Source organism: Glycine max, chromosome 3, assembly GCF_000004515.6.
Source record: "Glycine max cultivar Williams 82 chromosome 3, Glycine_max_v4.0, whole genome shotgun sequence".
In the NCBI taxonomy this organism is placed as follows: Eukaryota; Viridiplantae; Streptophyta; class Magnoliopsida; order Fabales; family Fabaceae; genus Glycine; species Glycine max.
In genome coordinates this window covers 984,202-1,010,625 of record NC_016090.4, presented here as the reverse complement: position 1 = coordinate 1,010,625, position 26,424 = coordinate 984,202, and the positions used below count along the sequence as shown (strand labels likewise).

At 33.2% G+C, this 26,424-nt stretch overlaps 3 protein-coding genes across 3 annotated transcripts; 2 read left to right on the top strand and 1 right to left on the bottom strand.

The window, feature by feature from the left end:
- Positions 1-135: 135 nt before the first annotated feature.
- On the bottom strand, positions 136-19,618 carry LOC100785431 (putative ripening-related protein 1). The gene is made up of 2 exons (XM_003521844.4): positions 19,060-19,618; positions 136-623 (listed from the first exon to the last, which is right to left on the bottom strand). The coding sequence occupies exons 1-2, from the start codon at positions 19,616-19,618 to the stop codon at positions 136-138; spliced, it is 1,047 nt and encodes a 348-aa protein (XP_003521892.2).
- On the top strand, positions 8,432-15,302 carry LOC100787554 (putative ripening-related protein 1). The gene is made up of 2 exons (XM_003521846.3): positions 8,432-8,991; positions 14,816-15,302. The coding sequence occupies exons 1-2, from the start codon at positions 8,432-8,434 to the stop codon at positions 15,300-15,302; spliced, it is 1,047 nt and encodes a 348-aa protein (XP_003521894.3).
- A 5,683-nt stretch (positions 19,619-25,301) lies between the features above and the next one.
- Positions 25,302-26,424, top strand: LOC100784896 (F-box/kelch-repeat protein SKIP4). The gene is made up of 2 exons (XM_026128063.1): positions 25,302-25,438; positions 25,824-26,424. The coding sequence occupies exons 1-2, from the start codon at positions 25,302-25,304 to the stop codon at positions 26,422-26,424; spliced, it is 738 nt and encodes a 245-aa protein (XP_025983848.1).

Here is a 26,424-nt window from a genome sequence, read left to right as displayed (position 1 = left end):
TATATTAGCTAGTATATTACATTATACCATAACAATTTTTACATGACACACTAGACAAATTAATTAACCAACATAACACATAGAGAATAGCTAGATAGAAGGCAGGCATGTACTAGTATAGTAGCATTAATTAGATTAAGCATCAGACCATGTAATTTCTAATCCACCCCACTGATTGTGAGGCACACCTAAGGCTTTCCAGACAGCCTTGGAGGCATCAACAATGTTGTTGGAACAAGGTGGTTGATAATCATGGTCTTCATCACATCCCATGGTTGAGTCACACTCGTCGACCACCATAGCCACCACGCTTTTGCCATTTCCACTGATGGTGATGTTGTGGAGGCACCTACTCCTGTCGTTGAACCATCCGGTGGAGAGTGCGACTACCGGTGTGTCATCGGAATGGTACTGGTTGTCACATTCTGAAGGGCCACCTCCATCTCCACCCTTTTCAAAACTATTCAGAGTGAGTTCGGCCTTTGTGTGCCTTGAAACTGCTGGCGAACATTTGTATGTTGTGTACGCCTTGCCTTGCACACAACAATCTGAATCATTCTCTTTGTTGCATTCTCCAGGAGGAGGCTTCTTTCCCATGATTCTCCCACTTGGACGACACTGTTGTGCTTCAGAACACAAACAATTTGTTGAAATGAGAATGAGCAGCAGAACAAAGGATGCTATTGAGTTAGACATCTTCATTTTGTATGTGTTCTCTTTTTTTCTATGATGTGTTGCTCGGTGCTTGGTGAAAAGGGTGACATTTAGATGGTAATTTATAGTTGTAAATGTGTAATATTTTTTTTTCTCTCAATCTTTGTCTTTTGTTTATTTTAGAACTAGGAGTTCCGTTACCGATGGATTCTGCTAGAAAATGATCACTATAGTACTAGCATCCAATTCAACCTTCATGCCTCAAAACTATATTGAATTGTTGTAACGAAAATTACATATTAAATGTATATTATTTTGCATTGGCGATGTGTCCTAACGTTTTTTTATTGATAAATATTAATTATTAATGTGCTAATAGGAGAGATTGAACCTGTAACTTTTTTTTTAATATTTTTTTTAATCACCTAATGAATCTTATATCTTTCTCGCTTGATCCATGTTTAACATGAAAGCTCACTTATGTATCGAGTTCAAGACTTATAGTTATGACAAGTAATATCCCTTGTCCTTAATATTTAAAAGGATTGGTTAGCAACTTGTAACACTTGAAGGCCTCTATTTTGTCACTTGTCTTTCCATAGTCGTCGAAACATATGGTATGGCATCTATTCAAAACTACTGGCGTGACATCAGAACATTTGTCGCTTAACATTTCATCCTCCACGTGTTCTTAATTTATTTAAGATTTAAGGTGGATCATTTACCAGTCAATCTGAAGTTGGAGTTTGGGGGTTGTGGGTTTCATTTAGAATTTAATTAAGGTGAAACATTAGTACCAAAACTGCCAATTTTAACATTGTACACATTAGGTCATTTATTTATTTTTGTCAATAAATGACTAGTATAATTTTATTTTACAATAACAATTTTAAGGTATCCTGATAAGCAATAAAAATAACATTGTTTTTTTTTAGATAGTTATTATAAAAATCAACAAATTTATCGTATATAATAATTTGTGATTAGATTAAAGTGTAAATCTATTTTATATTGTAAATGCATGCATAGGTTATTTTCTAGTTTCTATTATCATTTTACCTTTACTGAATATTTTTTAGACTCTATATTACACAAAATAAATATTTATTTTATATGACTAAATTTATAAAAAATAAATACTTTAAATATATAAATTATATTATAATTCAAATTTTTAATAAATAATTATTTTAAACCTATAACTTATGTTTTAGTTTCATGGTAAATAATTTATATTTGATGTAATATTATTTTTAATTATTGATAATTTATTTTAAAATAGTGAAATTCAAGTTAGAACTAAACATAGTGAAAATGATAGATTGGAAAAGACAAAAGGTTAAGAAAAATCCCTAACAAAGTAACAATGCCCATGCTGAAGATTGAGAGCTGAAAACACTCTAGTTCAAAATAATTTATTGTGACACATTACTAATGATCAGAATCATGAATGATGTGATGGTTTGTAGCACCTAATAATTTATCGTTGTACAGAACAAATATCAACATAAATAGAGGTGTAACCCATGAAATCATAGTTGATTCAGAAACTAAGCTTCAAATCAATGAAGCTTGTTTTGGATCTCTTCTCTCCCATTCATTGACATCTTATTCCTCTTGATGCCAACAAGTTTCCTTTCTTTTCCTTCTTCTCACCCTCTCCATATATAGACTATGTTCAACAAAATATTTGAGTTAACTTTTAACTTTTTTTCCTAGCTGAAAAAACTCATTTATATGTTCGATAAATAAGTTTTTTTTAGTAATTGTTTAAGTAGTTTGTAGTATTTTTTTAAACACTACTTGAAGTAGTCCGCAGTTCTTAAAATGCTAGCTTCTAGTTGTTTATATTTTCTTTCACTTTTATCTTCGATATATCTATTCATTTTCCTTATTACATTTTTTAAATAAATCATGATTTTATAATTTTTTTTATCATTTTATACTTTTCAATTACTTTATTAGTTAGCTTTAGTGAACACTTCTAATCCAATAAGTTAGTTTTGTAGCTTTCAACTACCGTCTAGCTTTTCAGCTTTCAGCTTCTAATTATTTTTTCGGCTAGTTTTACCGAACATAATCATAATATATAATATTTAGTAAATATACTTGTGTGAATTAATTTAAATTTTACTTGTGCAAATTAAAAAGAACATAGAAAACTCTTGATTAGTTGTGTTCACTATAAGATTTACTTTTAATGACAATTAGTATATTTTAAAATATACATGTAATTGGATATTTTTCATATTTTTTAATTTGATCAACAAAAAATAAACCATATTAATTTATACGGATTCTTATATCTACTATATAAAATTCAAAAAATAGAATAAATCAGAATATTCCAATTTATATTTTATGCGGTTCTTATTAATTGATTTAATATTCTATAATTGATTTAAGATTTTATTAGATATAGAATAGAATAAAATAAATATACAATTTGCACAAATTGAATCATTTGGAGGAAATAAATGAAGTGACATTATCTCATAGAATAAATTATATATATATATATATATATTAAATAGTAGATAGATTGATATATAATATAATTAATTCATTTGATTGATTTATCTAACAGAAACTTTTATCTCAAAATCAAATTTGATGAACTTACATAAAATACGAAGGAATCATAATTTTAAATTGAACTCATCACTTTTGCTGATTTTTCTTGGACAATGATTTTTCATCATCGACAAGGAGGGATTGCAGAAAAACGAGGCTATAGATGATAATGGGAAGGAGAGAAAAGCAGCAGGAGAGGATAGAATTACATCCTTTGGTTCCTTACGATCAAGAAAGCCGTTACTACATCCTTGTTGTCTAGCAGGTGGAGATTTCTGAGTCTCGACATGGAGTGCTCCAAACCAATCATGGAATACCACGGGAGCATGGATGAATTCTTGGGTCGACAAAGAACACGAAAGATCATGAGGTTTCGTCTCAAATGTAATAGCGATGATTGTTGCTCATTCGACGTGGAGGAATGGGTCGATGAAGTGGTAACCAGAAAAGTTAAGCATGTGAATATCTCCTTGTACATGTGCCATTCAAGTGTTTTCAACTTGGCTGCCTTGTTCGTCTGCACCACACTTGTCACCTTTGATTTCTCTATTCCTTGTAATGTTCATCTCCCTAATCTCAAGAGTTTTCACCTTCATGTGTACACATTCTTGCAGTTCCCCAGTATTAGCAAGCTTATCTCTGGATCTCCAGCTCTTGAACTGTTTCACCTCAAGCAGAAACAGTATAAGCATTATTTCGACGAGTTGAAGATTGAAGTTTTCCACCACAACTGGTCGATCTCATTGTTGGTTAAATAAATTAAATCAAGCTGGAAATTATCACCGCCTAACTCGAAGAGTTTTGAAGCTTTGAATTCAAAGATTGCAGCTGAAAAAAAAAAAAATCACTGCACCACCTGTTGTAATTTGCATGGAGACATAATCATTTGCTGAGACTTTAAGTAGTGCAGCTAGTGCCATCGTCATTAGCTAGTCTTAGGCACTAAGTTTATACTATTTTATTGTTATGATATGCCTATAAAAGGCAACTCCCTGTATCACGATATGAATGTGAGATTAGAGTGAATGAATATGTGTGAATGATCTTGTGAGAAACTCTTCTCCAGTATACGTGAGTGCGAGTGTGTGATTTATTTCTCTCTCTCTCTCTATTTTTCTTCCGCTGCGAGTGTGTTTTTATCTCAGTGTTAACATTCATGATCTAGTTATAAAAGGTGATCATGATTATGATTTTATCTCAGACTATATGGAGAATCGTTGTTGGCCTAACATTGTTAAAGCCAAAGTTTATATAACACTGTATCATCGCACCAAGAAGAATCGTTGTTGGCCAAACATTGCTAAAGCCAAACATTGTTTGTACCATATTCTCCAGAGGGACTGCATAACGTTGAATTTCTGTCATTGGGTGATTTTTGGGAAGAAAAGATGTACCCTTCTATTAATATTGATCTTCCAAATTTTGAGAATTTAGTTGAGCTATGACTTTTTCCTAAAAATTCAGACTCCTTATTTAAGGAACTTCCTGCAAAGTGTCCTAAGCTTCAAGTTCTTCAAGTTAACATCATGGATGACCACCGGAACTGCATTAATCAGAGATGTCGATATCATATTGCTGGAGGAGTAAGGAAGCACAACCTATCAGTTGTTCCTTTTTTACCTAAAACAATCATTCTTGGAAAATGCCTTAGTAAGAAGACCAATTCTTTAAGAGATATTATTAAGTTGTTCTTTGTTATGTTTTCTGTTTAAGAGCAACAATTTTAGGAAGTTTTTGTTTTATTTTCAGTTATGTTTTAGCTCTAACCAACTTGTAATTGGTGATCTAGTTTTTAAAACATATGTTTCCCTTACGTATAACAACACTGATATATTCTCAGAACGAGTTCTTATTACTTTTGTTTCCACTCTGCTTCTGATTTTCCTAGTTCTAGTGTTTGAGCTTTAACTCCATTAGTTCTATTGTGTCATTTTTTTTATTTGGATTGAATTTTACATGTAATTAGACTTTATCTAAAATATATACAAAATCTGCTAAAAAAGGAATGTGGTACCTATATAATCCACAGTTGCTTTTGTAACTGTGATCATGTTCGTATCAGAATTATAACTCTTAAATAAGAAGGTATTCAAATACACAGGTCCATGCGGCATGAGTGAGTACCAAGAGAGATGTATCTTAGTGTTAATATCTCTTTATGTATCCCCTTCTTTTTTTTATTTGTAAGAATTGAACATGGTACCAAAGAGTTTACAACACTCACACATCTTATTCAACCAATTAAGCTAGACTGATAGCTACAAGAACTAAGAGGTAAAGCTAAAAATTGATAGGAATGGTTCTGATACCCATTTTATTCTATTACTTCCCTTATATATCCTTTTTACAAGATATTTTCTGCTAAGTTGTTATAACAGACTTTTGAAATTGGTAAAACTATTACAGGTATCAACTAAAACGTGGGGAAATTACTTTTGGCGCTAATGAGTAGGATTCTAGAAACTGTGTAACGGGCTTGTGTCTTCCATGTTCTCACACATAATCTGCAAGGTATTTGGGCCTGTGAGTATCGCGTTTGCTTCTGCTATTCGTAACTGTGGATTCCTCTTGGTTAGCTTTGTTGTCTGCTGTGTAGTTTGGAACTGCTGCATACTCTATGTGTTCTGCTATTTGTATGTTGCTATCATAGACCCCCTTAGTTTATGTATCCCCTTCTCATACTCTAAAACATAGATGAGAGAGCCTTACTGGGAGTTGCCAATTAATCGTATTTTGGAAAGTCACTGTAGGGTATCACATATATCTTAAATTTGTTAATTGCAGAAAATGTTAAAGAAAGCACTCATAATTTCACTAGGAGAAAGGGGAGAATTTGCTGTGTCACGCATGGAGAAATTATATATCATGGACAACTAGGTGAGTACTTGCTAACAGCTTACCACTTCCCAGGATAATGGGTTAACGGCGTTGACGGAACCATCTGAATTTTAAAATCAAGCTTCATTAGTTCAGTTTAACTGCATATTTCGTGATTGTATTATTTCAAATTATATTGACTGCAACACAAAGCAAAATCTGCAACACTGGAAACAACGATCGAGAGCCACCGCTTCATTTCCATTCAAAATTTGATATATTTAAGGCTTTTTTTGTACCAAAAGTGTGGTTTTTGAATTTGATAGTCATATTCTTGTGTTTGGAATGAAAGTAATCGGCTAATTGGTTACTGTATGTGTTTTTGTGCTGTGGTTATGCAGAACCTTCTTGTAAATTGGCATATAGGTGATAAGTCGATGTATCTTAGCAGCAACCATTTAGTTTGTCGTTCTAGATGAATTTATCAGCATCACAACACTACAATTTATACAAAGGGAAGAAACAGGAAGTGTAATAGCTGATATTCACACGAGCTTGGCGATGAAAGGAATAGTCCAGATTGTTGCTTGGCTGTCCATACATTTGATGATGAAGCAGTTACTTTGGAAGTTTTAAATTTGACATCAATCCGTAAAACTATTTGCAGATTTGGTGTTTGTATATCTAATATCAATTCCGTTTAAAACGTTCCGTTACGCTGCTGTTAACCTATATGTCCATCATGTGTCGTGCTTAAATTGGCCAGGACCATGATATAATTTCTCCAAGTATAGGTAGTGGCTTTGAAATTTTACGCCATAAATTCCATAGTGTTATTTATATTTGATTTGGATCAGATTTTACCTGTGATTATAATTTATCTAAAAAATATATAAAATCTGCAAGAGAAGAATGTGGTTTATTCTATGTAATCAACTTCTTGGTGTTGCTTGTGTAACTGCAATTCGTGTTCATGGTTGCATAATATAATAACTCTTTAATCAGAAGATGTTCAAATACTAGTTCCATGCAGCACACGTGAAGACCTGAAGTGATTTATCTTGTTAAGATTCTGTTCTCACACTGCAGAACATTTATGAGGATTTGTCAATTAATTGGAGTTTGGAAAGTCACTTTGGATTTCTACACTACAAAGATTCATTTGTTAATTTGGGAGAATGACTTAGCTTAAGAATTATATTCATAGGGAAGTTAAAATTAATGTTGTTTCTGGAAATTAAGATTCTGTTCTGGTTGCTATAAGCTTTTTTTTTTTTTGTCTCCAGAGTTAATGGGAGCATGTACATAGCTCTTTAAGTTTATCCATAAATGCAACTTATGACTGTGCTATCCATGTTACTTAAATACAATTTAATCTAGTATTCTGCTAAAAAGAAAACAAGAAAAAACCACACAGAAACTAACTGCAGTACTTGGCTATTCTAGTTTCAGATTTTCAGTTAGAAGTATCTACATCTATTATTGCCTGCCTTCCTTGTTTGTATTTCCTAGGAACCTTCAAAATTTTTCTTTTTTTGAATTAACTGATATCGAATTTTGTAATTAAGGAACAAAATTGATGCTAGTTTTCATACAGAACTAAAAATTTGATTTCACCTGTATTTTGGGACTAAAGTGTTTGTTTAATTTTTTTTTTCTCCGATTTCATATCTGATTAATTGGCAACCCAATATAATTCCAATTTTCATATCTAATAATATAGTTCAAAAATGTAAAACAATACTGGGTAAAGGTATATATATTGATTTTTAAATCAACCTTGGCTTCCACAATATTTGGCCAACTATAAAAAATTATTAGATAATCAAATAGATGCCATATTCCACAATATTTGGCCAACTATAAAAAATTATTAAATAATCAAATAGATGCCATATCAGATGGTTCAACGACAGTGGAAAGCCAAGTGACAAAATAGAGGCCTTTAGCTTCAAATTTCAAATATCACCACTTGCTAGCTAATCCTTTAAATATTAAGAACCAGAGAAATATTTCCTGTCATAGCTAGAAGCCAAGAACTCGATAAGTGAAATTTTCATGTCAAACCTGGATCAAATAAATTGTTGCAAGAAAGCAAGGAAACTTACTTTAAAGGACGTACAGGGAACGCCAATATTGCAAATAAATATATATAGTTATATAGTATTAAGGCATGGAAGCATGCATTGGATGCTAGTACAATATACAGTGGTCCTTTTCTAGCACAATCCAGCAGTAACGAAACTCATCTTTCCAAAATAAATTTAAAACAATTAAAAAAGAAGATTATGAAAGAGTACTACACCTATAAATTACCATCTAAATGTCACCCTTTTCAGCAAGCACACAGCAAAAAACAACATAGAAAAGAGAGAACATATACAAAATGAAGATGTCTAACTCAATAGCATCCTTTATTCTGCTGCTCATTCTCATTTCAACAAATTGTTTGTGTTCTGAAGCACAACAGTGTCGTCCAAGTGGGAGAATCATGGGAAAGAAGCCTCCTCCTGGAGAATGCAACAAAGAGAATGATTCAGATTGTTGTGTGCAAGGCAAGGCGTACACAACATACAAATGTTCGCCAGCAGTTTCAAGGCACACAAAGGCTGAACTCACTCTGAATAGTTTTGAAAAGGGTGGAGATGGAGGTGGCCCTTCAGAATGTGACAACCAGTACCATTCCGATGACACACCGGTAGTCGCACTCTCCACCGGATGGTTCAACGACAGGATTAGGTGCCTCCACAACATCACCATCAGTGGAAATGGCAAAAGCGTGGTGGCTATGGTGGTCGACGAGTGTGACTCAACCATGGGATGTGATGAAGACCATGATTATCAACCACCTTGTTCCAACAACATTGTTGATGCCTCCAAGGCTGTCTGGAAAGCCTTAGGTGTGCCTCACAATCAGTGGGGTGGATTAGAAATTACATGGTCTGATGCTTAATCTAATTAACGCTACTATACTAGTACATGCCTGCCTTCTATCTAGCTATTCTCCATGTGTTGTGTTGGTTAATTAATTTGTCTAGTGTGTCATGTAAAAATTGTTGTATGTATATATATACCTTTATATGGTATTGTTATACATTTTCAACTATATTATCTTTAGATATCAAATTTGGAAGTGTTTGGTTGCCTATTAATCAAAAAGGAAATAATAGGATAATTATTCAAGTGAACTTAGGGGGCAAAAAAAATTAAACAAACATTATAGTCCCAAAATATAGGTTAAACTAAATTTTTAGTATTGTACGAAAATCGGCATCAATTTAGTTGGATAAAAACAATATGTGATATCAATTCAGAGAAAATAAAAGATAATTTTGAATGTTCCAATATCAACTAGGAACAAGAAAGGCAGGCAAATAATAGATATTTGTTACTAAAAATCTGAAACAGGAATAGCTAAGAATTGCAGTTAGTATTAGTGTGCTTTTTTCCAACGGAATACTAGATTAAATTGCATTTAAGCAACATCGCCAACCAGTCACAAATGTGTATAGGTACCAGATACATACACAGGAACATATTTATGGATAACAATATTTAAAAAATGTTAGCAACACTTTCTTTTCTTTGAAGCTTTTTTCCATCATTCTCTAAGAGTTCCCAAAATTGGTCATTTCCGACATATTTTAGTTAATTACAGAGAAAGTGTTAGTAAAATAGTTTCGTTAGCATTTCCCTTAATATTTTCTCTGTCAAACTTAAGGTTTCCATAGTCTGCGCCTCTGACATTTTAAAGAGCTACTTACACGCTATGTTCTGGTGACAAAAAGCAAGCTTAAACCCACCAAAACAGAGTCTTAATTTTGAGAAACATTGTTCACTTCAACTTCCGTGTGAATATTATTATAATTCTAAAGCTAAGCCTTTCGTCCAAACAAACTAAGGAATCTTTTTGCTTAATCAATCATAGTAATCCAATTAATTGACAACTCCTCATAAGACTTAAGCTTCCATCAATGTTCTGTAGTGTGAGAAGATGATTAATTTGTGAAACAACAGATATTAACACTAACATGATTCGTGCTGCATGGACCTGTGTATTTGAAAACCTTCCAATTATGCTGCCATGAACATGGTACTGCAGTTTCTCAAAAGCAACAGCAACCAGTTTATTACATACTTACATAGAATGGACCACATGCTTTTTTTTAACAGATTTTATATATTTTATAGATAAATTCTTATTACATGTAAAATCCAATCCAATTCAAACATAAATAACACAATGGAATTTATGGAGTGAAAGCTCAAAGCGGCTACCTACACTTGAGTCTAACAATATTAGAACAAGGGAAATAAGAAGAAAGCTTATACTTATGGTCTGGGTAAACTTCTTCAGAAACATTTTTAAGAGAAAAAAAAAATATTGAGATGAACTTCTCTATAAGATAAAATGAGTTTTTCATTAATTAATTTGTAAAGCTCTTTTATATAACTTTTCTAAAAAATAAGAAGACATCTACAAATTAACTAATAATTAACTAATGGAGAACTTATTTTAATTTATGAAGAAACTCAATTCATTTTTTTCTTCTTACTAGGCATTTTCCAAAGAGGAAGAATTGATAGGTTATGCATGATATTAACTTGAAGAACCTCAAACTTGGGACACTTTGAAGGAAGTTCAAAAAGTAAGGAATCATCCCTTTTAAGAAAAATCCTTAGCTGAACTAAATTCTTAAACAGTGGAAGATCAGGAGTGGAAGCAGCGTCCATCTCATCCCTAATATAATTCAAAGACAGAAATTCGACGTTACGTAGCCCTTGAAGAATGGCGGAAAGAATCTGTTTCACTTCAAAATACAGTGTCATATAAGCCTTGACTCTCACAATGTTTGGCCAACGATGAGTTTCCAAGTAGTCCGAGATAAAATCATATCCACGATGATCATCACTTTGTATAGTGAGCCAGTTGCAGTGGAAGACTTTGATGTCTCGAGAGTTAATGCTACGCACAACTCGTTGAAATGATACATGTACCGTTCCTGCACAAGCTTGCTGATATTGGTGGTGGAGAGGCATGTGATTACGCATAGGCGCAAAGTCGTGGCGTAAAAGTACTAGTTTGTGATTAACTATCAATTAAAAACTTCAAATCAATAATCTCATAATTGTATAAGTACTAGTTTGTGTTCAAAATCAAACATAGACTTGCCATTTTGGAATTGTAATCTGTTACCATTTAAGGACATTGACCTATTGATCGTTTCTATCGTTTCAATAGTACGTACCCTGTACAAAATGAATGATAATTAAGAAAAATATTTATATATAAACTAAGAGAGAGAGAGAGAACTAATATTCATATGTAGTTATCAATTTCTAGATGCTGTATTTGTCATTTTGGCTTTACATGCACGGTCGTGTGTTAAACTTTTTCTTTGACCAACTAATTGTCCTATAGTATTGTGGTGGATATGTTTGTTATCTCATAGCCTAATGATTTACTTGATGCGGAAATTTCTATATATACCCTTTAAGGACAAACAAATTAAGCACTCACAAGTACAAGAACAACAAGAGGCACAAACAAATTAAGGAGCATAAACAGAATGAAGAGCACTAGTCTTTCCCCAAAAGCATGTTCTTGTGTACTAGTTTTTCTCCTACTATCAAATTGCATGTATTCCAAAGCACAACAATGTCATCCAAGTGGAAGAATCAAAGGGAAAGAGGCCCCTCCAGAACAATGCAACAAAGAAATTAAATGATTCTGATTGCTGTGAACAAGGCAGGATGTACAAAACAGAGACTAGTCACACAAAGGCTTACCTAACCCTAAACAGCTTCGAGAAGAATGGAGATGGAGGTGGCCCTTCGGACTGCAAAAACCAGTACCATTCCGGCAACATGCCGGTAGTTGCACTCTCCACTGGATGGTTCAACCACAAGAGCAGGTGCCACAAGAAGATCACCATGGTGGTTGATCAGTGTGACTCAACCAAGGGTTGTGATGCAGATCATGACTATCAACCTCCTTGTGCTAACAACATTGTTGATGCATCAAAGGCTGTGTGGGAAGCCTTGGTCTGATGCTTAATTCAATTCATTAATACTATTAGTGTGTATGTATATATGTCTTCTTCCTGTTCTATAAATGTTTCTTAATTATGTGTGTGGAAGAGTACGTATAGTTTTATATTTGTATTGATATTATTCATCTTGAAATATATACTTTAATTTTAGTTGTATAAAATTCATTCATTCTACTATTTAACTATGCAATGATTTTTTTTTACAGAGATTTAACTATGCAAAGCTAAAAGATATATTATAACAATAAATCGAGTTAACTCGATCTTGTCCTATGTATTGTTGAGTCTTAATAAAAAAATTCAAGTAAATGATTCTATCAAATTATTTTTTGTCATATTGAAGAATTTAATTTTCTTTTATTTTAAAAATTATGTTGTTTTGTGTTTTTTATATATTATTTATAAATTTTATTCATGATTATATTAAATTATATTTTTATATATGTATTTATTTTTTAAAAATTTTAATAGAGTAATTGTACCTTAGATTTTATAAAAATCTAGCATTTTGTGCCCATAGTAGATAGTACTCCTACCTAGTACTGGTACCTTACATGTATCCTACTTACATGTTAGATAGTGAAATTTTGATTTCAATTGAGTGTATGGATTAATTGGTGCGATATTATTTTAATTTAATTTATTGTCTATATAGTCTTATCTAATTCAAAACTTCTACAATAAAACATATTTGTGATTTAGACAAAGAAAAAACCAACCAACCTGTTATTGTTAAATTTTATTATATGGTTTGGAATAATAAGGATGACCTAAGTACGGCTTTGCCTTGTATTGTTCGCATAGCTAGTGCCAAATCCTGTTTCATTAACTTCCATATGGAAGATGCCATTAACACTAATTTTCACACACCATACGAATAATATATAGGAATATTGTTGTGATCTTGCTATTATTTTTTGGAATAGAAAACCGATTATTGAATGCTCGTAGACAAATAATTCACTATTAATTAAGGTCATCTACGCTGCGCATGCCATTGTACGTACGTCTCCATGGTTTATAATCCATGTGAAAAGAAAAAATGAAAAAGTAAAGAAAAACAATGAGCATATAAAAGACAATGACAAACGTAAGTGTGGTGATTGTTTCCTTAATTTGGAAAAATAGCGAAGCCAGTTTCTTGCTAGGGAAACAACCATTGGCCTGCATTTGCATGTATCATATATAAGCTAGATTCTCCTGTAGACAAATTCTGCCCACAGAATCATCGAATCTCATTCGAGGCTTGAGATGGTTCGAGTAAATTATCCAATTTGTAAATTTGCATTGCCCCAACATGCGTACAGGAATATTGCTTAAATTATTAGTTTCATTAAATATTGGAAGGCTAGTAAAACAGAATTTGAATCCTTGTGTATATTTTAGGTTTTAGTCTGATGACTTAATTAAATTTAAAAAGTTTTACTTTAATTTTTTATAGTATCTCTCTTAGACTAAATTGATCATTCCCCCAATATTTAATATTAATGATATCAATTTTGATCGATGGTGCTGTCTGGTAAACCATTTGGTCAAGCAGTTACTTCTACCCATAGGTGTTTAGCCAAACAACACTTTGTAGTTAATCTTTTGGGGCCTTTCCATCCAACAAAAAAGTGGTGAATTTGATGTTGCCGTCTTCTATTACAAAATGCCAATTACTGCATTTCAAGTTTCAACCGTATGGATCCGAATCCTAAGTTCCTAATATCTGTATTCAATTTGGAGAAGTAACATAAAATATTTACTATATAGGAACATGGGTGGCTGTGTTATTAACGTTGGGAACAAAAAAAATCGACTTCTGATCTACTAATTCTAATCTGAACACAATATTTGTGAAGAATATGAGGATCAATAAATAGATCATAAGTCAGGATGGTTCTATTATATTATGCTGATGACTATGCATCATATTATCATTTTGCCAAATAATTTGTCGGATCGGAACATGTGTTCAAGGTCAAGCGAACACTTAATTGATTTATTAATTACTTCCATTAAATATTACAGAAAAAATCTTTGAATCTTAATGTTACAAATGGGGCCCTCCATAGAGAAATACTACAAATTAAAATTAAGATTAGCACCAGGAGATAGAATCAAGAATGTAATCTTCTCTTTTCGCCCTTAATTATAAGATTTTTTTAAATCTGATTCACGTCTCTTAAAAATGATTAATTTAATAAATTACATTAAATGTGTTAATTATTTATACTATTATTTTTTTTATAAAAAAAATCTATTCATTTAATTGATTCTCATTAATGTTTTGAGAGAATAATTAAGAGTGCTTAGGAGAAAAAATAATTAATATATATTAAAAAATAATCTTATAAAAGGAAAAAAATTAAATTTTTGAAAAGGGTGTCATAATTAGGAACCGAGAGAATATATGGGGGAAAAACTAAATTTCATTTGATATAAGACATAATCATGAGCGTTGAATACGTGGTGACATTTTAACAATGTTCATTGGATTGTAAATGAAAAATGAACTTGTTATAGAATGTCTTATTTGACAAGGAGATTATGTCATTTGAGCTTGGTATCTCTATAAATACCCATGCTGATTATACTCTCTAATTACACAACATCATTGAGAGATAAAATTAGAAGAGAACGATGAAGTTCAAAATTTGTACAACTTCTTTTCAAACCATTCTCTTTCTTCTAATTCTTGTAGCCAGTTTCTGGCTAATAAGCATTGCAGGTGCTAACTGCAGGCCAAGTGGAAGGCTAAGGGGAAAAAAGCCTCCTTCAGGAAAATGCAACAGAGAGAATGAGTCTGAGTGTTGCAAAAAGGGAAAAGTTTACCACACATTCAAGTGTTCCCCACCTATCTCTCATCACACAAAAGCAATTCTAACACTAAATAGCTTTGAGAAAGGTGGAGATGGAGGTGGCCCTTCAGAGTGTGACAACAAGTTTTACTCAGACAACACTCCAGTAGTGGCATTATCAACTGGATGGTTCAATGACAAAAAGAGGTGTCATCACAATATCACAATCTTTGGAAAGGGAAGAAGGGTCCATGCCATGGTGGTTGATGAGTGTGATTCCAAAAGAGGGTGTGATGCTGAGCATGATTTTCTGCCTCCATGCCCCAACAATGTTGTTGATGCCTCTAAGGCTGTTTGGAAGGCTTTGGGTGTGCCAAAACGTGACTGGGGTGAATCAGACATACACTGGTCCGATGCATGATACACAATTAGATGTAAAGTAAAGCTTAATAACTTAATAAGGATGTGATCATACATCTCTGTCACGCAAGAGAAGACTACTTGTACAATAATAAGGGGGGACCTCAAACCCAGACATAAAAAAAAAGTGTTGAATCTTGTGTTGATTCAATCTTATGTGTTTCGAGTTTACATTAATAAATTTGTCCTTGTTGTTTTACTCTTCCCTAAATGATTTTAAAAAACTTGGTTGATAAGAAAAATTGATTTTATCGAAATGTTTTATGTTGAGTTCTTAAGTAAAACATGCAAATGTAGTTGTAATTTTTGTAAATAAAAAAATGAAAAGAAAAATATTGATAATAAGAGAAAAATTGTGTTGATACGAAAATAAAAAAATGAAATTTTAAAACGTCAAATAATAGATTAAGGGTTGTTCAAATTGATAGTGGCCGGATTCACATTAATGTGTTAAGTCCGAAAAAGGGAAAAGATTAATGTTGAATTTAAGTGTGAGGGTCATTGAGTAAAAATAAAAAGGTTGAATAACATATAAGTTATATGATTAATTGGATAATAAAAGGAGAAAAAAGAACAGAAAGGTTAGGGGTTTGATTCCCCCGCTTGTAACGCCTCTGATTATCCATTTTTTGATAACTTTGACTCTACAACACTTCAAATCCCCCCATTTTACCCATAGGATTTCCCAACGGTTACAATTTTAATAATTTCATATTTTATTGTACACATGCATGTGTACACTTCCTTTACACTTTGTGAACACACATGTACATGTTAAGTTTGTTAAAGAATTGATCAAAAGATTCAAAACCCACCTGCTAGTTTGTAAATTAATTGAAATCAGGGAGATATGAAATCGCAATGTAATTCTATAGCATCCTCATGTTAACAAGAAAATACTCACACACTTTGGTATTTCTTTTAAGATTGATTAGTAAAAATATTTAGAAAGAAATTTTCATATAATTACAATACTCATCTCTAAATATTATACCCTCATTTTTTAAGGAGTGACAAATTGAGCCCAAAGATCATTTCAATACTCCTCTTAGAAATACAATTTTCTTAGTCACTTAAGAGCTTAGACAGATCATTTAACATAGTCACGAGCCATTCAAGCATAGAACATAAGTTCACAAACGCTGATTAACATGAAAACTACATTGGAGTTTTACCACACTAAGTATACAGTTGCATCAACAGTCAACACTCAATAAACCAACACAAAGTGAGATAGCTCCAATGATTCTACAACCACTGCCAAAAACTAATGCCAGATTCAAACACTGGCAGCAGCAGATAAGTTTTCAAGATTCAAGAACACACCAAGAGTGTCCATTTACAGCATGCTGTCTGTGAGAGAAGGCAACCTGCGGAAGAAATTAACCGGAGCAGGCGGCACCTTGCTTCGAAGCATGGGGTGCCTCATCAAGTAGAATCCAGTCAGAAGAATAGGCAGCTGGAAGGGTGTGACATACAACGCAATAGCAGCCACGAAGCAAAATACCATGAACATGGCAGTGGCACGAGGATCACGCCAGTTCACAAGAGCTTGGATCCTCTCTCCTTGAGTAGCTAAATCTCCAACAACACTCTGGATCCTCCCAGCCACACTTCTTAACCGATCGTACCTCCAACGTAGAATGTCGGGGCTCTTTGAGGTGGGGAATGTGTCAAATTCCTCGTCAAGCTCATCCGGGGTCACCCTTTCTGCATAGGAGAGTCTGATGTTCATGTGAGGAGGGCACCTTGGCCGGAACCTCCAATTCCACATGCCGATGACAAACATGTATAGAAACACGGTTGGCAGTATAAGTTCAGGGAAACACACAAGCATCAGAAAAAGAATGTGCACCAGCACTGTTGTTATAGGATGCTTCCATGTGGAAACTTCCCCTAACCATCTTACAACTGAGAGAATTCCAGAAAACACTGTCATCGGACTGTAGAAGTTCGCCTCATACTCCAGAGATGAGAATCTGTGTCACACATGTATTCAACTACCTCCTTTCTAAGCGAGGGTTCCACCCTACTAAGTCGAGCAGCAACAACATTGACCGCTTCGTGTGACAGATAAACACTCGTTGTAAACTCAACACTCAAGTTTTTGTAAAATTTCACTTCATCCTAGGCAGAGAAACTCAAATCAAATAACTGCTGGTAAGAAAACCAAAGCCGAAAGCTCGTCCACAATATAAAATAAAACTTCCATGATCAACACAAAGCCATCATTTGTAAATATCCAGGATCCAGGGTTAAAAATGTATAAGCCATTCCTTTCCAATCAACAGCATTAAAACAAGTATCAGGTTCAGTAAAAAAAGGAAGCAAGTGTCAGGTGACAGTCACGCAACCAGAACTTCGTTAATGAGAAAAAAAAGGTTCAGTTATAAGTGAACCACACTTTATAAAAACAGTTTGATTTGAACTGAACCAGTTTTTAAAAACAGTTCAGTTCTTTTTTTAGAACCAGTTTGGTCCTAAACTGGTTCGGTTTGGTTCAGTCCTAAAATAGTTTGGTTCGAACCGGTTATTTTGCACACCTCTTAAACAATTAAACTTGTTTGATTACTTATACCCACATTTCTTATTACCTCACACATGCACTTAGTCAAATGGCAATACTTTATGAAGTTATCAATACCATGATTGATTAATTACAAAGACACATGAAAGAAACAGGGACTGACGGAGATGGAGGATATGGTAAAGGTACTGTCCTGAAGATGGATCATTAATAAAGGAGATTTTTCTTACACTTTTCGTCATGACGGGGAGCGTTGGCGGGAGATCAGGGTATCCAGTTTCAGGCTAATGAGATCTAATTTGAAGAGCATGGAAGCGTGGAGCGTGTCTAAATGAAGGTGAGATGCATGGAGATCAGAATCCACTGCAGTGAGGTTGGCCATGGCTGCCTCGAGCCGGTCCAGGCTGGCGTCAAAAGGTTCGGCATCTGCCATTGAAGAGCGGCAGAGAAGGGCAGGTCGGACCAATTGATACGAACTGAAATTAAGCTACTCTATGCTAAGCTACACTAAGCTGGTATTTCATAATTCTTCTCTTCTTCTTTACTTCTGGTGGAGTACATTATTTATAATATGAGACTAGGTCCAAGTGCTGTTGCACGGTAGGTAAAATAGAATAACCAAATGGGTGGGGTAGTGGGATAGAATTCTGTTATAACAGATTCTGGTAGGTTCATATGGCACTTGTTCTCTTGAGCCTACTATATGCTTGTGTAGTATTGCTATCACATTGCAGCAAGCATATGATGATGTTAATTTCCTGAGTGGTTCACGGCTTTTCGTTGTAGTGCTGGGAATAATTTGCATGAATGTTTAGTGTCAGATTTTTAATCTAGTATTCTGCTGAAAAAAAGAGAAGAAAACACTGATAGTAACTCCATGTTCTTGGCTATCCTAGTTTCAGATTTTTAATCAGATTTTCTTAGAATACTAAAAATTTGGTTTTACCTATATTTTGGGACTAAAATGTTTGTTTAATTTTTTGTACCCTAATCCACTTGAACAATTATCCTCCGATCGAGTTCCTTTTTGATTAATTGGCAGCCCTAATTTATAACAATATAGTTGAAAATGTATAACAATATCATATATATATATATATATATATGACAATACATACAACAATTTTTACATGACACACTAGACAAATTAATTAACCAACACAACACATGGAGAATAGCTAGATAGAAGGCAGGCATGTACTAGTAGAGTAGCATTAATTAGATTAAGCATCAGACCATGTAATTTCTAATCCACCCCACTGATTGTGAGGCACACCTAAGGCTTTCCAGACAGCCTTGGAGGCATCAACAATGTTGTTGGAACAAGGTGGTTGATAATCATGGTCTTCATCACATCCCATGGTCGAGTCACACTCGTCGACCACCATAGCCACCACGCTTTTGCCATTTCCACTGATGGTGATGTTGTGGAGGCACCTACTCCTGTCGTTGAACCATCCGGTGGAGAGTGCGACTACCGGTGTGTCATCGGAATGGTACTGGTTGTCACATTCTGAAGGGCCACCTCCATCTCCACCCTTTTCAAAACTATTCAGAGTGAGTTCAGCCTTTGTGTGCCTTGAAACTGCTGGCGAACATTTGTATGTTGTGTACGCCTTGCCTTGCACACAACAATCTGAATCATTCTCTTTGTTGCATTCTCCAGGAGGAGGCTTCTTTCCCATGATTCTCCCACTTGGACGACACTGCTGTGCTTCAGAACACAAACAATTTTTTGAAATGAGAATCAGCAACAGAACAAAGGATGCTATTGAGTTAGAAACCTTCATTTTGTATATGTTCTCTCTTTTCTACGTTGTTTTTTGCTGTGTGCTTGCTGAAAAGGGTGACATTTAGATGGTAATTTATAGTTGTAAATGTGTAATTTTTTTTTTCTCAATCTTTGTCTTTTGTTTATTTTAGAACTAGGAGTTTCGTCACTGATGGATTTTGCTAGAAAAGGACCACAATAGTACTATAGCATCCAATTCAAGCTTCCACGCCTCAATACTATATTGAATTGTTGTAACGAAAATTACATATATATTAAAATTAGTAAATTTATTTGTATTAATGGGAGTCCCTGTACGTGCCGTCGAAAGTAAATTTCATTGCTTTCATGCAACAATTTATTTGGTCCAAGTTTGACATCAAAATCTAATTTATCGAGTTCTAAGCTTCTAGCTATGACATGGATCATATCACTCGTCCTTAAAGGATTAGCTAGCAAGTTTTGATATTTCAAAGTTTAAGCTAAAGGCCTCTATTTTGTCACTTGGCTTTCCATAGGTTTTACCTTAGGTTCAACCTATGTGGGCTGCGGGTTTAATTAAGAATTTAAGGTGAATCATTAGTATTAAATTATTTCTGCAGTTTTAATAATACCGTACATATTAGACTATGCTTTTTCTTGATTTTCTAAGTTCATAATTGACTACTAAATTGTTAATTTATACTACCAACTATTATTAATTTAACCTTTTATTGAATTATAAATTTTAGCATGCTATTCTTTGTAATCAATAACAGAAATATGGATATAATTTTCAATTTTTTTTATCTCACTCTTTAAATGCCTATTTAGTTTTTTTAAAAATAAATTAAAACAAACAATTCCTGCATATATATGCTTATCAATGATCACGTTCAGAAAATACTATAAAGATGTAAAATTTTGTTTTCTGGGGAAAGGTATATAAAGGTTGATTAAGAATGTTATTGATAAAGACTTAAACACTATTGATAAAGTTATATAAAGTATTTTCATAACTAAAACTTTTAATTTTTTTTTTCAAAATTGTAATGGGTTAATAGAAATACGTAACTGAAAATTTAAGGGAAGGCTTGATTGGAAAAAATATGGTTTAAAAATTGCCAGAATTAATTCAAGCAAAAACAAAAAAAAAATCAAATCTTGACTTCTTTCCATCATCAAATATCAACAGAATATCCACTCAATTTTTTTTCACGGCAATTAAGAACACAAGAGCCACCCAGATTGTTATTGAGCTAAATTTCTAAACTTTCGGAAACTCCTTTTAACAAATCAATACAAAAATGACCAGAAACACATTCTTCATTTTCCTAACTTTGGGACACATGCCCGTATTGACAAAAAATCAACAGATCCATGATTCGTAATACCCAATTTTAAACAGCCAGAAATTGTAGTTTAATTATCTAAATGAATACCGACTGTTTTTAAACAATAAAAAATTAATTTTGAAATTTTTAACTGACACGTTATCATTTAACAATTGATCACAGAGATTCAAAATATATTTTTTTTAAGGTTAAGGTGCAACATTAATGTAACTTCTTGTGTCAACTGATGTGATCTGTTTCTCAACTTTTTCAAAATCTTCAATGGTTTGGTCTTCAAGAAATATCACATCTTTTCTTTTGCTAATTTTCTTACCAATTGGATCCAATCAAACTCTTCATGAACTTAACCTAGGAAGACACATTATTTGGATCTCTCATCAAGCTAGGACTAGGACCTCTCATATCTTGGAATGTGAACTAAAGTACTGCAGCCAAATACTATCAAATGACTATAATTAAGAAACAGTGGCACAAAAGGAGAAAAAAAAAAATCAAACTCGCTGTAGTTGTCATTGCTTAAAGGATTTGGATAGTTTTGCATGAAAGATCATACACCTGATTTTTATCATTGATGGTACATTGTTACGATTCATTCTCTCTACAATTCCATTATAACTCGATGTCAATGGAATTGTCTTCTCAAGCTTGTTTTCCTATGTTCTTTGTAATACTCTTCAAACAACCCCTGTATTCGGTCAATTTTTAATTATGTCCTTTCTTATATTATGAAGCATTAATTACCTCTAGAGAGGCTTGTGAAACAGTACTTGCCTTGAGTGATGAGAATATTGGCTAGGAAGAGGGAGTACAATGACCTTAGAATACTCAATACTTAATTGTATCATTGATTCAAAATCATTTTTTTATAATTTAAATTGAAATCATTTAATTACCTCTAGAGAGGCTTGTGAAACAGTACTTGCCTTGAGTGATGAGAATATTGGCTAGGAAAAGAGAGTACAATGACCTTAGAATACTCAATACTTAATTGTATCATTGATTCAAAATCATTTTTTTATAATTTAAATTGAAATCATTTTTTCTTTGAAATAAAATTTAAACTTAAATAAAATAACGAAATTTTAAATATATTTTTAGTCATTATAATTTTTTATTTTATTTTTAATCCTTCCAAATTATGTTTATTTTTTTTAGTCTTTAAAACATTTTAATTAGTGTTTGAATAGTAAAAAATTTATTTAAAACACTATATAATTTATAAGAACTAAAAATAAAAAAATTTTACAAAGATGAAGAAAAAAAATACTAAATTTTATGGACTAAATAAAAGATTTAAGCCAATAAAAAAATGATAATTTTAAATTTTTTGGTATACCAATTAATTGCTTAAAAAAAGGGTATATCAATGAATAGAGTTGTAAATTTATGATCATTACATATCACTTACAAATTTTTAGACCTAATCCACGTAGGGTTACAAGATTGAAATTCAAAGTCATCACTTTCTGCTGGTTTATCCACAATTGTCACCTTGAAGCTCGAGTGCCTCCTTATTCCTTGTGATTGCGATGTTTGTCTCCCTAATCTCAAGAGTTTTCAACTGCAACTGTGCACTTCGTCTATCGATCTCCTGCCCTTGAACTGCTTCAACTGAACCAGATATGGAGTGAGCGTGAGTTGAAGATTCTGCGTAACTCTCCACTTATATCCGAGTCTTCCTACGCGAATGGCCCTACAACCTTGTTATACAGAGTTATATCCGAGACTACATTTTGAAAGCCAAGGTTTATATGACAGTGTATAATGCATTAATGCTAACCACGATTTTAGAATTTAGGGAAGAGATGGACCTTTCTATTCTTAATCTTCCAGTATTTCAGAATTTTAGTTGAGCTATAGCTTTTTCTTCAACATGCTGACTCCTTATTTATGGAACTTTCAATTACTTGAATTTTGGAAAGTCACTGCGGGGTATATCTTTAATTTACCAATCTTTAATTTGTTAAGCCTCTATTTTGGTTGCTTTAAGCTTGTTTTATGCATTCCTATGTATGTATTTGCTATCCACATACATTTATGACTGAACTTAAGTGCAATTTAATCTAGTTCTTCCGAAAAGAAAATAGCAAAAGTGAGTAAAAAAAAACAAGAAAAAAGGGATGGATTCAAAGTGCTCGATCCTTGTAGACATGAGGAGTTCGGATGCAAACAAACAAACAAAAATAGAAAAAAAAAAAAAAAAAGATAGACTGTGACATGAGACACACAGTGAGAGGATTCTCCATTGAATCATGCAAACATGCTATGAGACACATGGTGAGAGAATTTCTCACCAAACCAAACACGTTATTATTAGACAGTTTTGTATGTTGCATGCCAAAAAATCAACTTATTTTATAAATAGCTTTATAAATGTTGTTAAAGTTCTGTGATTTTTGTGTGTTACATGTCAAAGGTTCAATTTATTTTATAAATATTCTTAAAGTCCTGGCCTTTTTTCTGCCCTATACTGCGGCCCTAACCTTTCCTCCTGCATTTTTATTAATAAAATAAATAGGAAATTCGTAAGATACTAAAAATATCTCCAGGACTGAGTTGAAGTTGTTTTTCTTGGTTTGTGCACTTCTCAGATGAATCCCTAGTTTCGTTACAAGGTGACTTTCTCTTTTTCCATTACCCCTAACACAAAAATAAATAAATAATTAGAATTTTCCCTTTCTCTCATTCGATCTTCCATTTAGGTCTAATAGATTATTCAGCATTTACTTGCATGATCAAAACTTTGGCAATCAATGAGAAAAATGTGTTCCTCTTTGCTTTTAGATCTGGAGTTGCAGTGATTGCTTTCGGTTAGTGAGTTTTCTATTTATGTGAAATTGTGAGAGCATGGAAGGTGTGTGTAAAGAAGTTGGGAACCTTGTTTTTGTTATACTTATGTGATTTGATGCAACTTGTGCATATATCTCCTTTGCCCCTTAAATAGGATGAAAATGTTATGCTTGAAGTTAAAAGAGTATTGTGTTTGGTATAACTTGATAAAAGAAGTTTGTTTCTCCTCATGAAGCACTTCAATTTGCTGCATAGATTTGTATCCGATACCGACACTCTTGGATACTTTACCAGTAATATCCAAATCTATGATAAAATTTATGAAAATCCAAATATAGAAACATGGAAACATTGTCCATTGACAAATCAAAAATAAAAATTACCCTATTTATGGATGATTTCAAGAAAGGAATAAGATTGATAATACTATTTTTATTTGTATCTGTAAATAATATAAAGTAATTTATGATGATAATGATTCATATTTTTATTTTATTTTAAGTAGTCCAAGAAAGTTCTTAATTATTTTTGTTACATATTGAATCCTATATATTTTTAGAATAATTGTATTGTCATATCGGATACTTATCGTATATTTGTGCATGTTTGCAATGTCTGGTTGTATTGTATGTTTTGAAAATTAATGCCTGAAAAATGGAATGGACGTATTTTTGTAAATTGTGTTTTGTCAAGAAAGTGACCACACTTCACATCATGCTTAAGTCGCACTTAATCATGTTCTGTAGAGGGGTATAGTGAAAAAAATTAAGGACAATGTAGGTTGAAGGAGAAGGAAATTGTTTTTCAATAGCTAGAAACTTCTAAACATTTTTGGAGTCTGATATTTCATTCTTCAACATGTTAACTAAATGCTTGTGAGCTTGCACATGATTTCAGTCTGCAGGCTTTTTAGTGAGACTTGTAAGTTGATTGAAGTGAATAAAAAAAAAAGGTCAAATCACATGATTTGTGCACTCACTGTCTTAATGTTAAGCCTTAAAAATTCTACAGAGCTGGTCACACAAAACTTGATCTTGTTTGTGCCTTAACACAAACCCTTTAAGGTTTGGGTCTGCCATGACATTACTTTCAGATTGGGATCACAACATCTAGATGTTTGTTGTACAATGTACACACAAATGAGTTGAAAGAGCAAGTGAAATTTTGATGGTTTTAGCAACATTTTTCTTTTCCTTTTCAGGTCCTCTGTACTATCAAATGGAGCATGCAGATAAGGAAAAGAATCATCAAATAGTGACAATGAAGTAGAAGCCACAAATTATCAAATTATTTGTGGCCTTCAAGATGATATTTCTCTTATGTGCCTGGCAAGAATTCCTAGAAAATATCATTCTGTCCTCAAGTGTGTCTCTAAGAGATGGAGGGACTTAATTTGCAGTGAAGAGTGGTTATGTTATCGCCGAAAGCACAAACTCGATGAAACCTGGATTTATGCTTTGTGGAACGACAAATCAAAGGAGATTTTGTGTTATGTTTTGGATCCAACCGACTCCAGAAGATATAGGAAACTACTAGCTAGTTGGTGGTCTTCTGCCTCAACTCTCGAAAAGAAAAGGCATGGGTTTTGAAGCTTTGGGAAATAAGCTATTCTTATTGGGTGGTTGTAGTGAGTTTCTAGATTCTACTGACGAGGTTTATTCATATGATGCCTCCTCAAAATGTTGGGCTCAAGCTACTTCCTTGTCAACTGCTAGGTAAGTATCCTTATTTCTATTCATAGATTTTAGGTAGTTATTGCAGTTACATGAACCTTTGAGATCGAATCGACGATACCAGCAAACTAGAAACTAAGCCACAAACATAGTATTATTTTCAGAATTAAAAAGTTTTATATCTATCTGTCTTGTGTTCTTTTATGAATAAAAATGGGAAGTGGGATTAAGGAGGAAGGAAACTGATGGATGTATCAAGAACTAATATGGCATCATGCTTTCATAATATGGTCAAAGAAAATCTCTGTCAATTTTAGCTGTCTATATTTTGCTATTAAAAACAAAACTGCATGTTGTCCTACTCAGTCTTAATTTTAGCCCCTACTGCACTGTAGAGATCACTATTTTCTTCTACATAAGATTTCAGGTACAACTTTGCTTGTGAAGTTTCAGATGAAAAACTGTATGTTATCGGGGGAGGAGGTTCAAATTCAAGTGATCATTCTTGGGAGACTTTTGACCCTTTGACAAATTGTTGGACATCTCAGACAGATCCTAAAATTGTTTCTGAAATTAAACATTCAGTGGTTCTTGATCGGAATATATACGTCCGATGTACCAGCAAATATCCTGTAACTCCTCATGTATCTGCTGTTGTATATAAGCCATCTAGTGGGACATGGCAGTATGCAGATGATGACATGGTTTCAGGATGGAGAGGTCCTGTAGTTGTTGTTGATGGTACCCTTTATGTCTTGGATCAGAGTTTGGGAAGAACTAGGTTAATGATGTCGCTTAAAGAGAGACGCGAGTGGATACCCGTTGGAAGGCTATTACCTTCGAATGCTAGACCACCCTTTCAACTTGTTGCAGTTGGTAAAAGCATTTTTATTGTTGGGAGAGTGCTTAGCACTGTGGTTGTTGATGTTGGTGATTTGGGGAATGAGGATCAAATGATTGTGGGTTCTGCTCTACCCGGATTATTATTTGATGTCAATGTGATAAGTGTTAAATGTTTGTCAATCTGA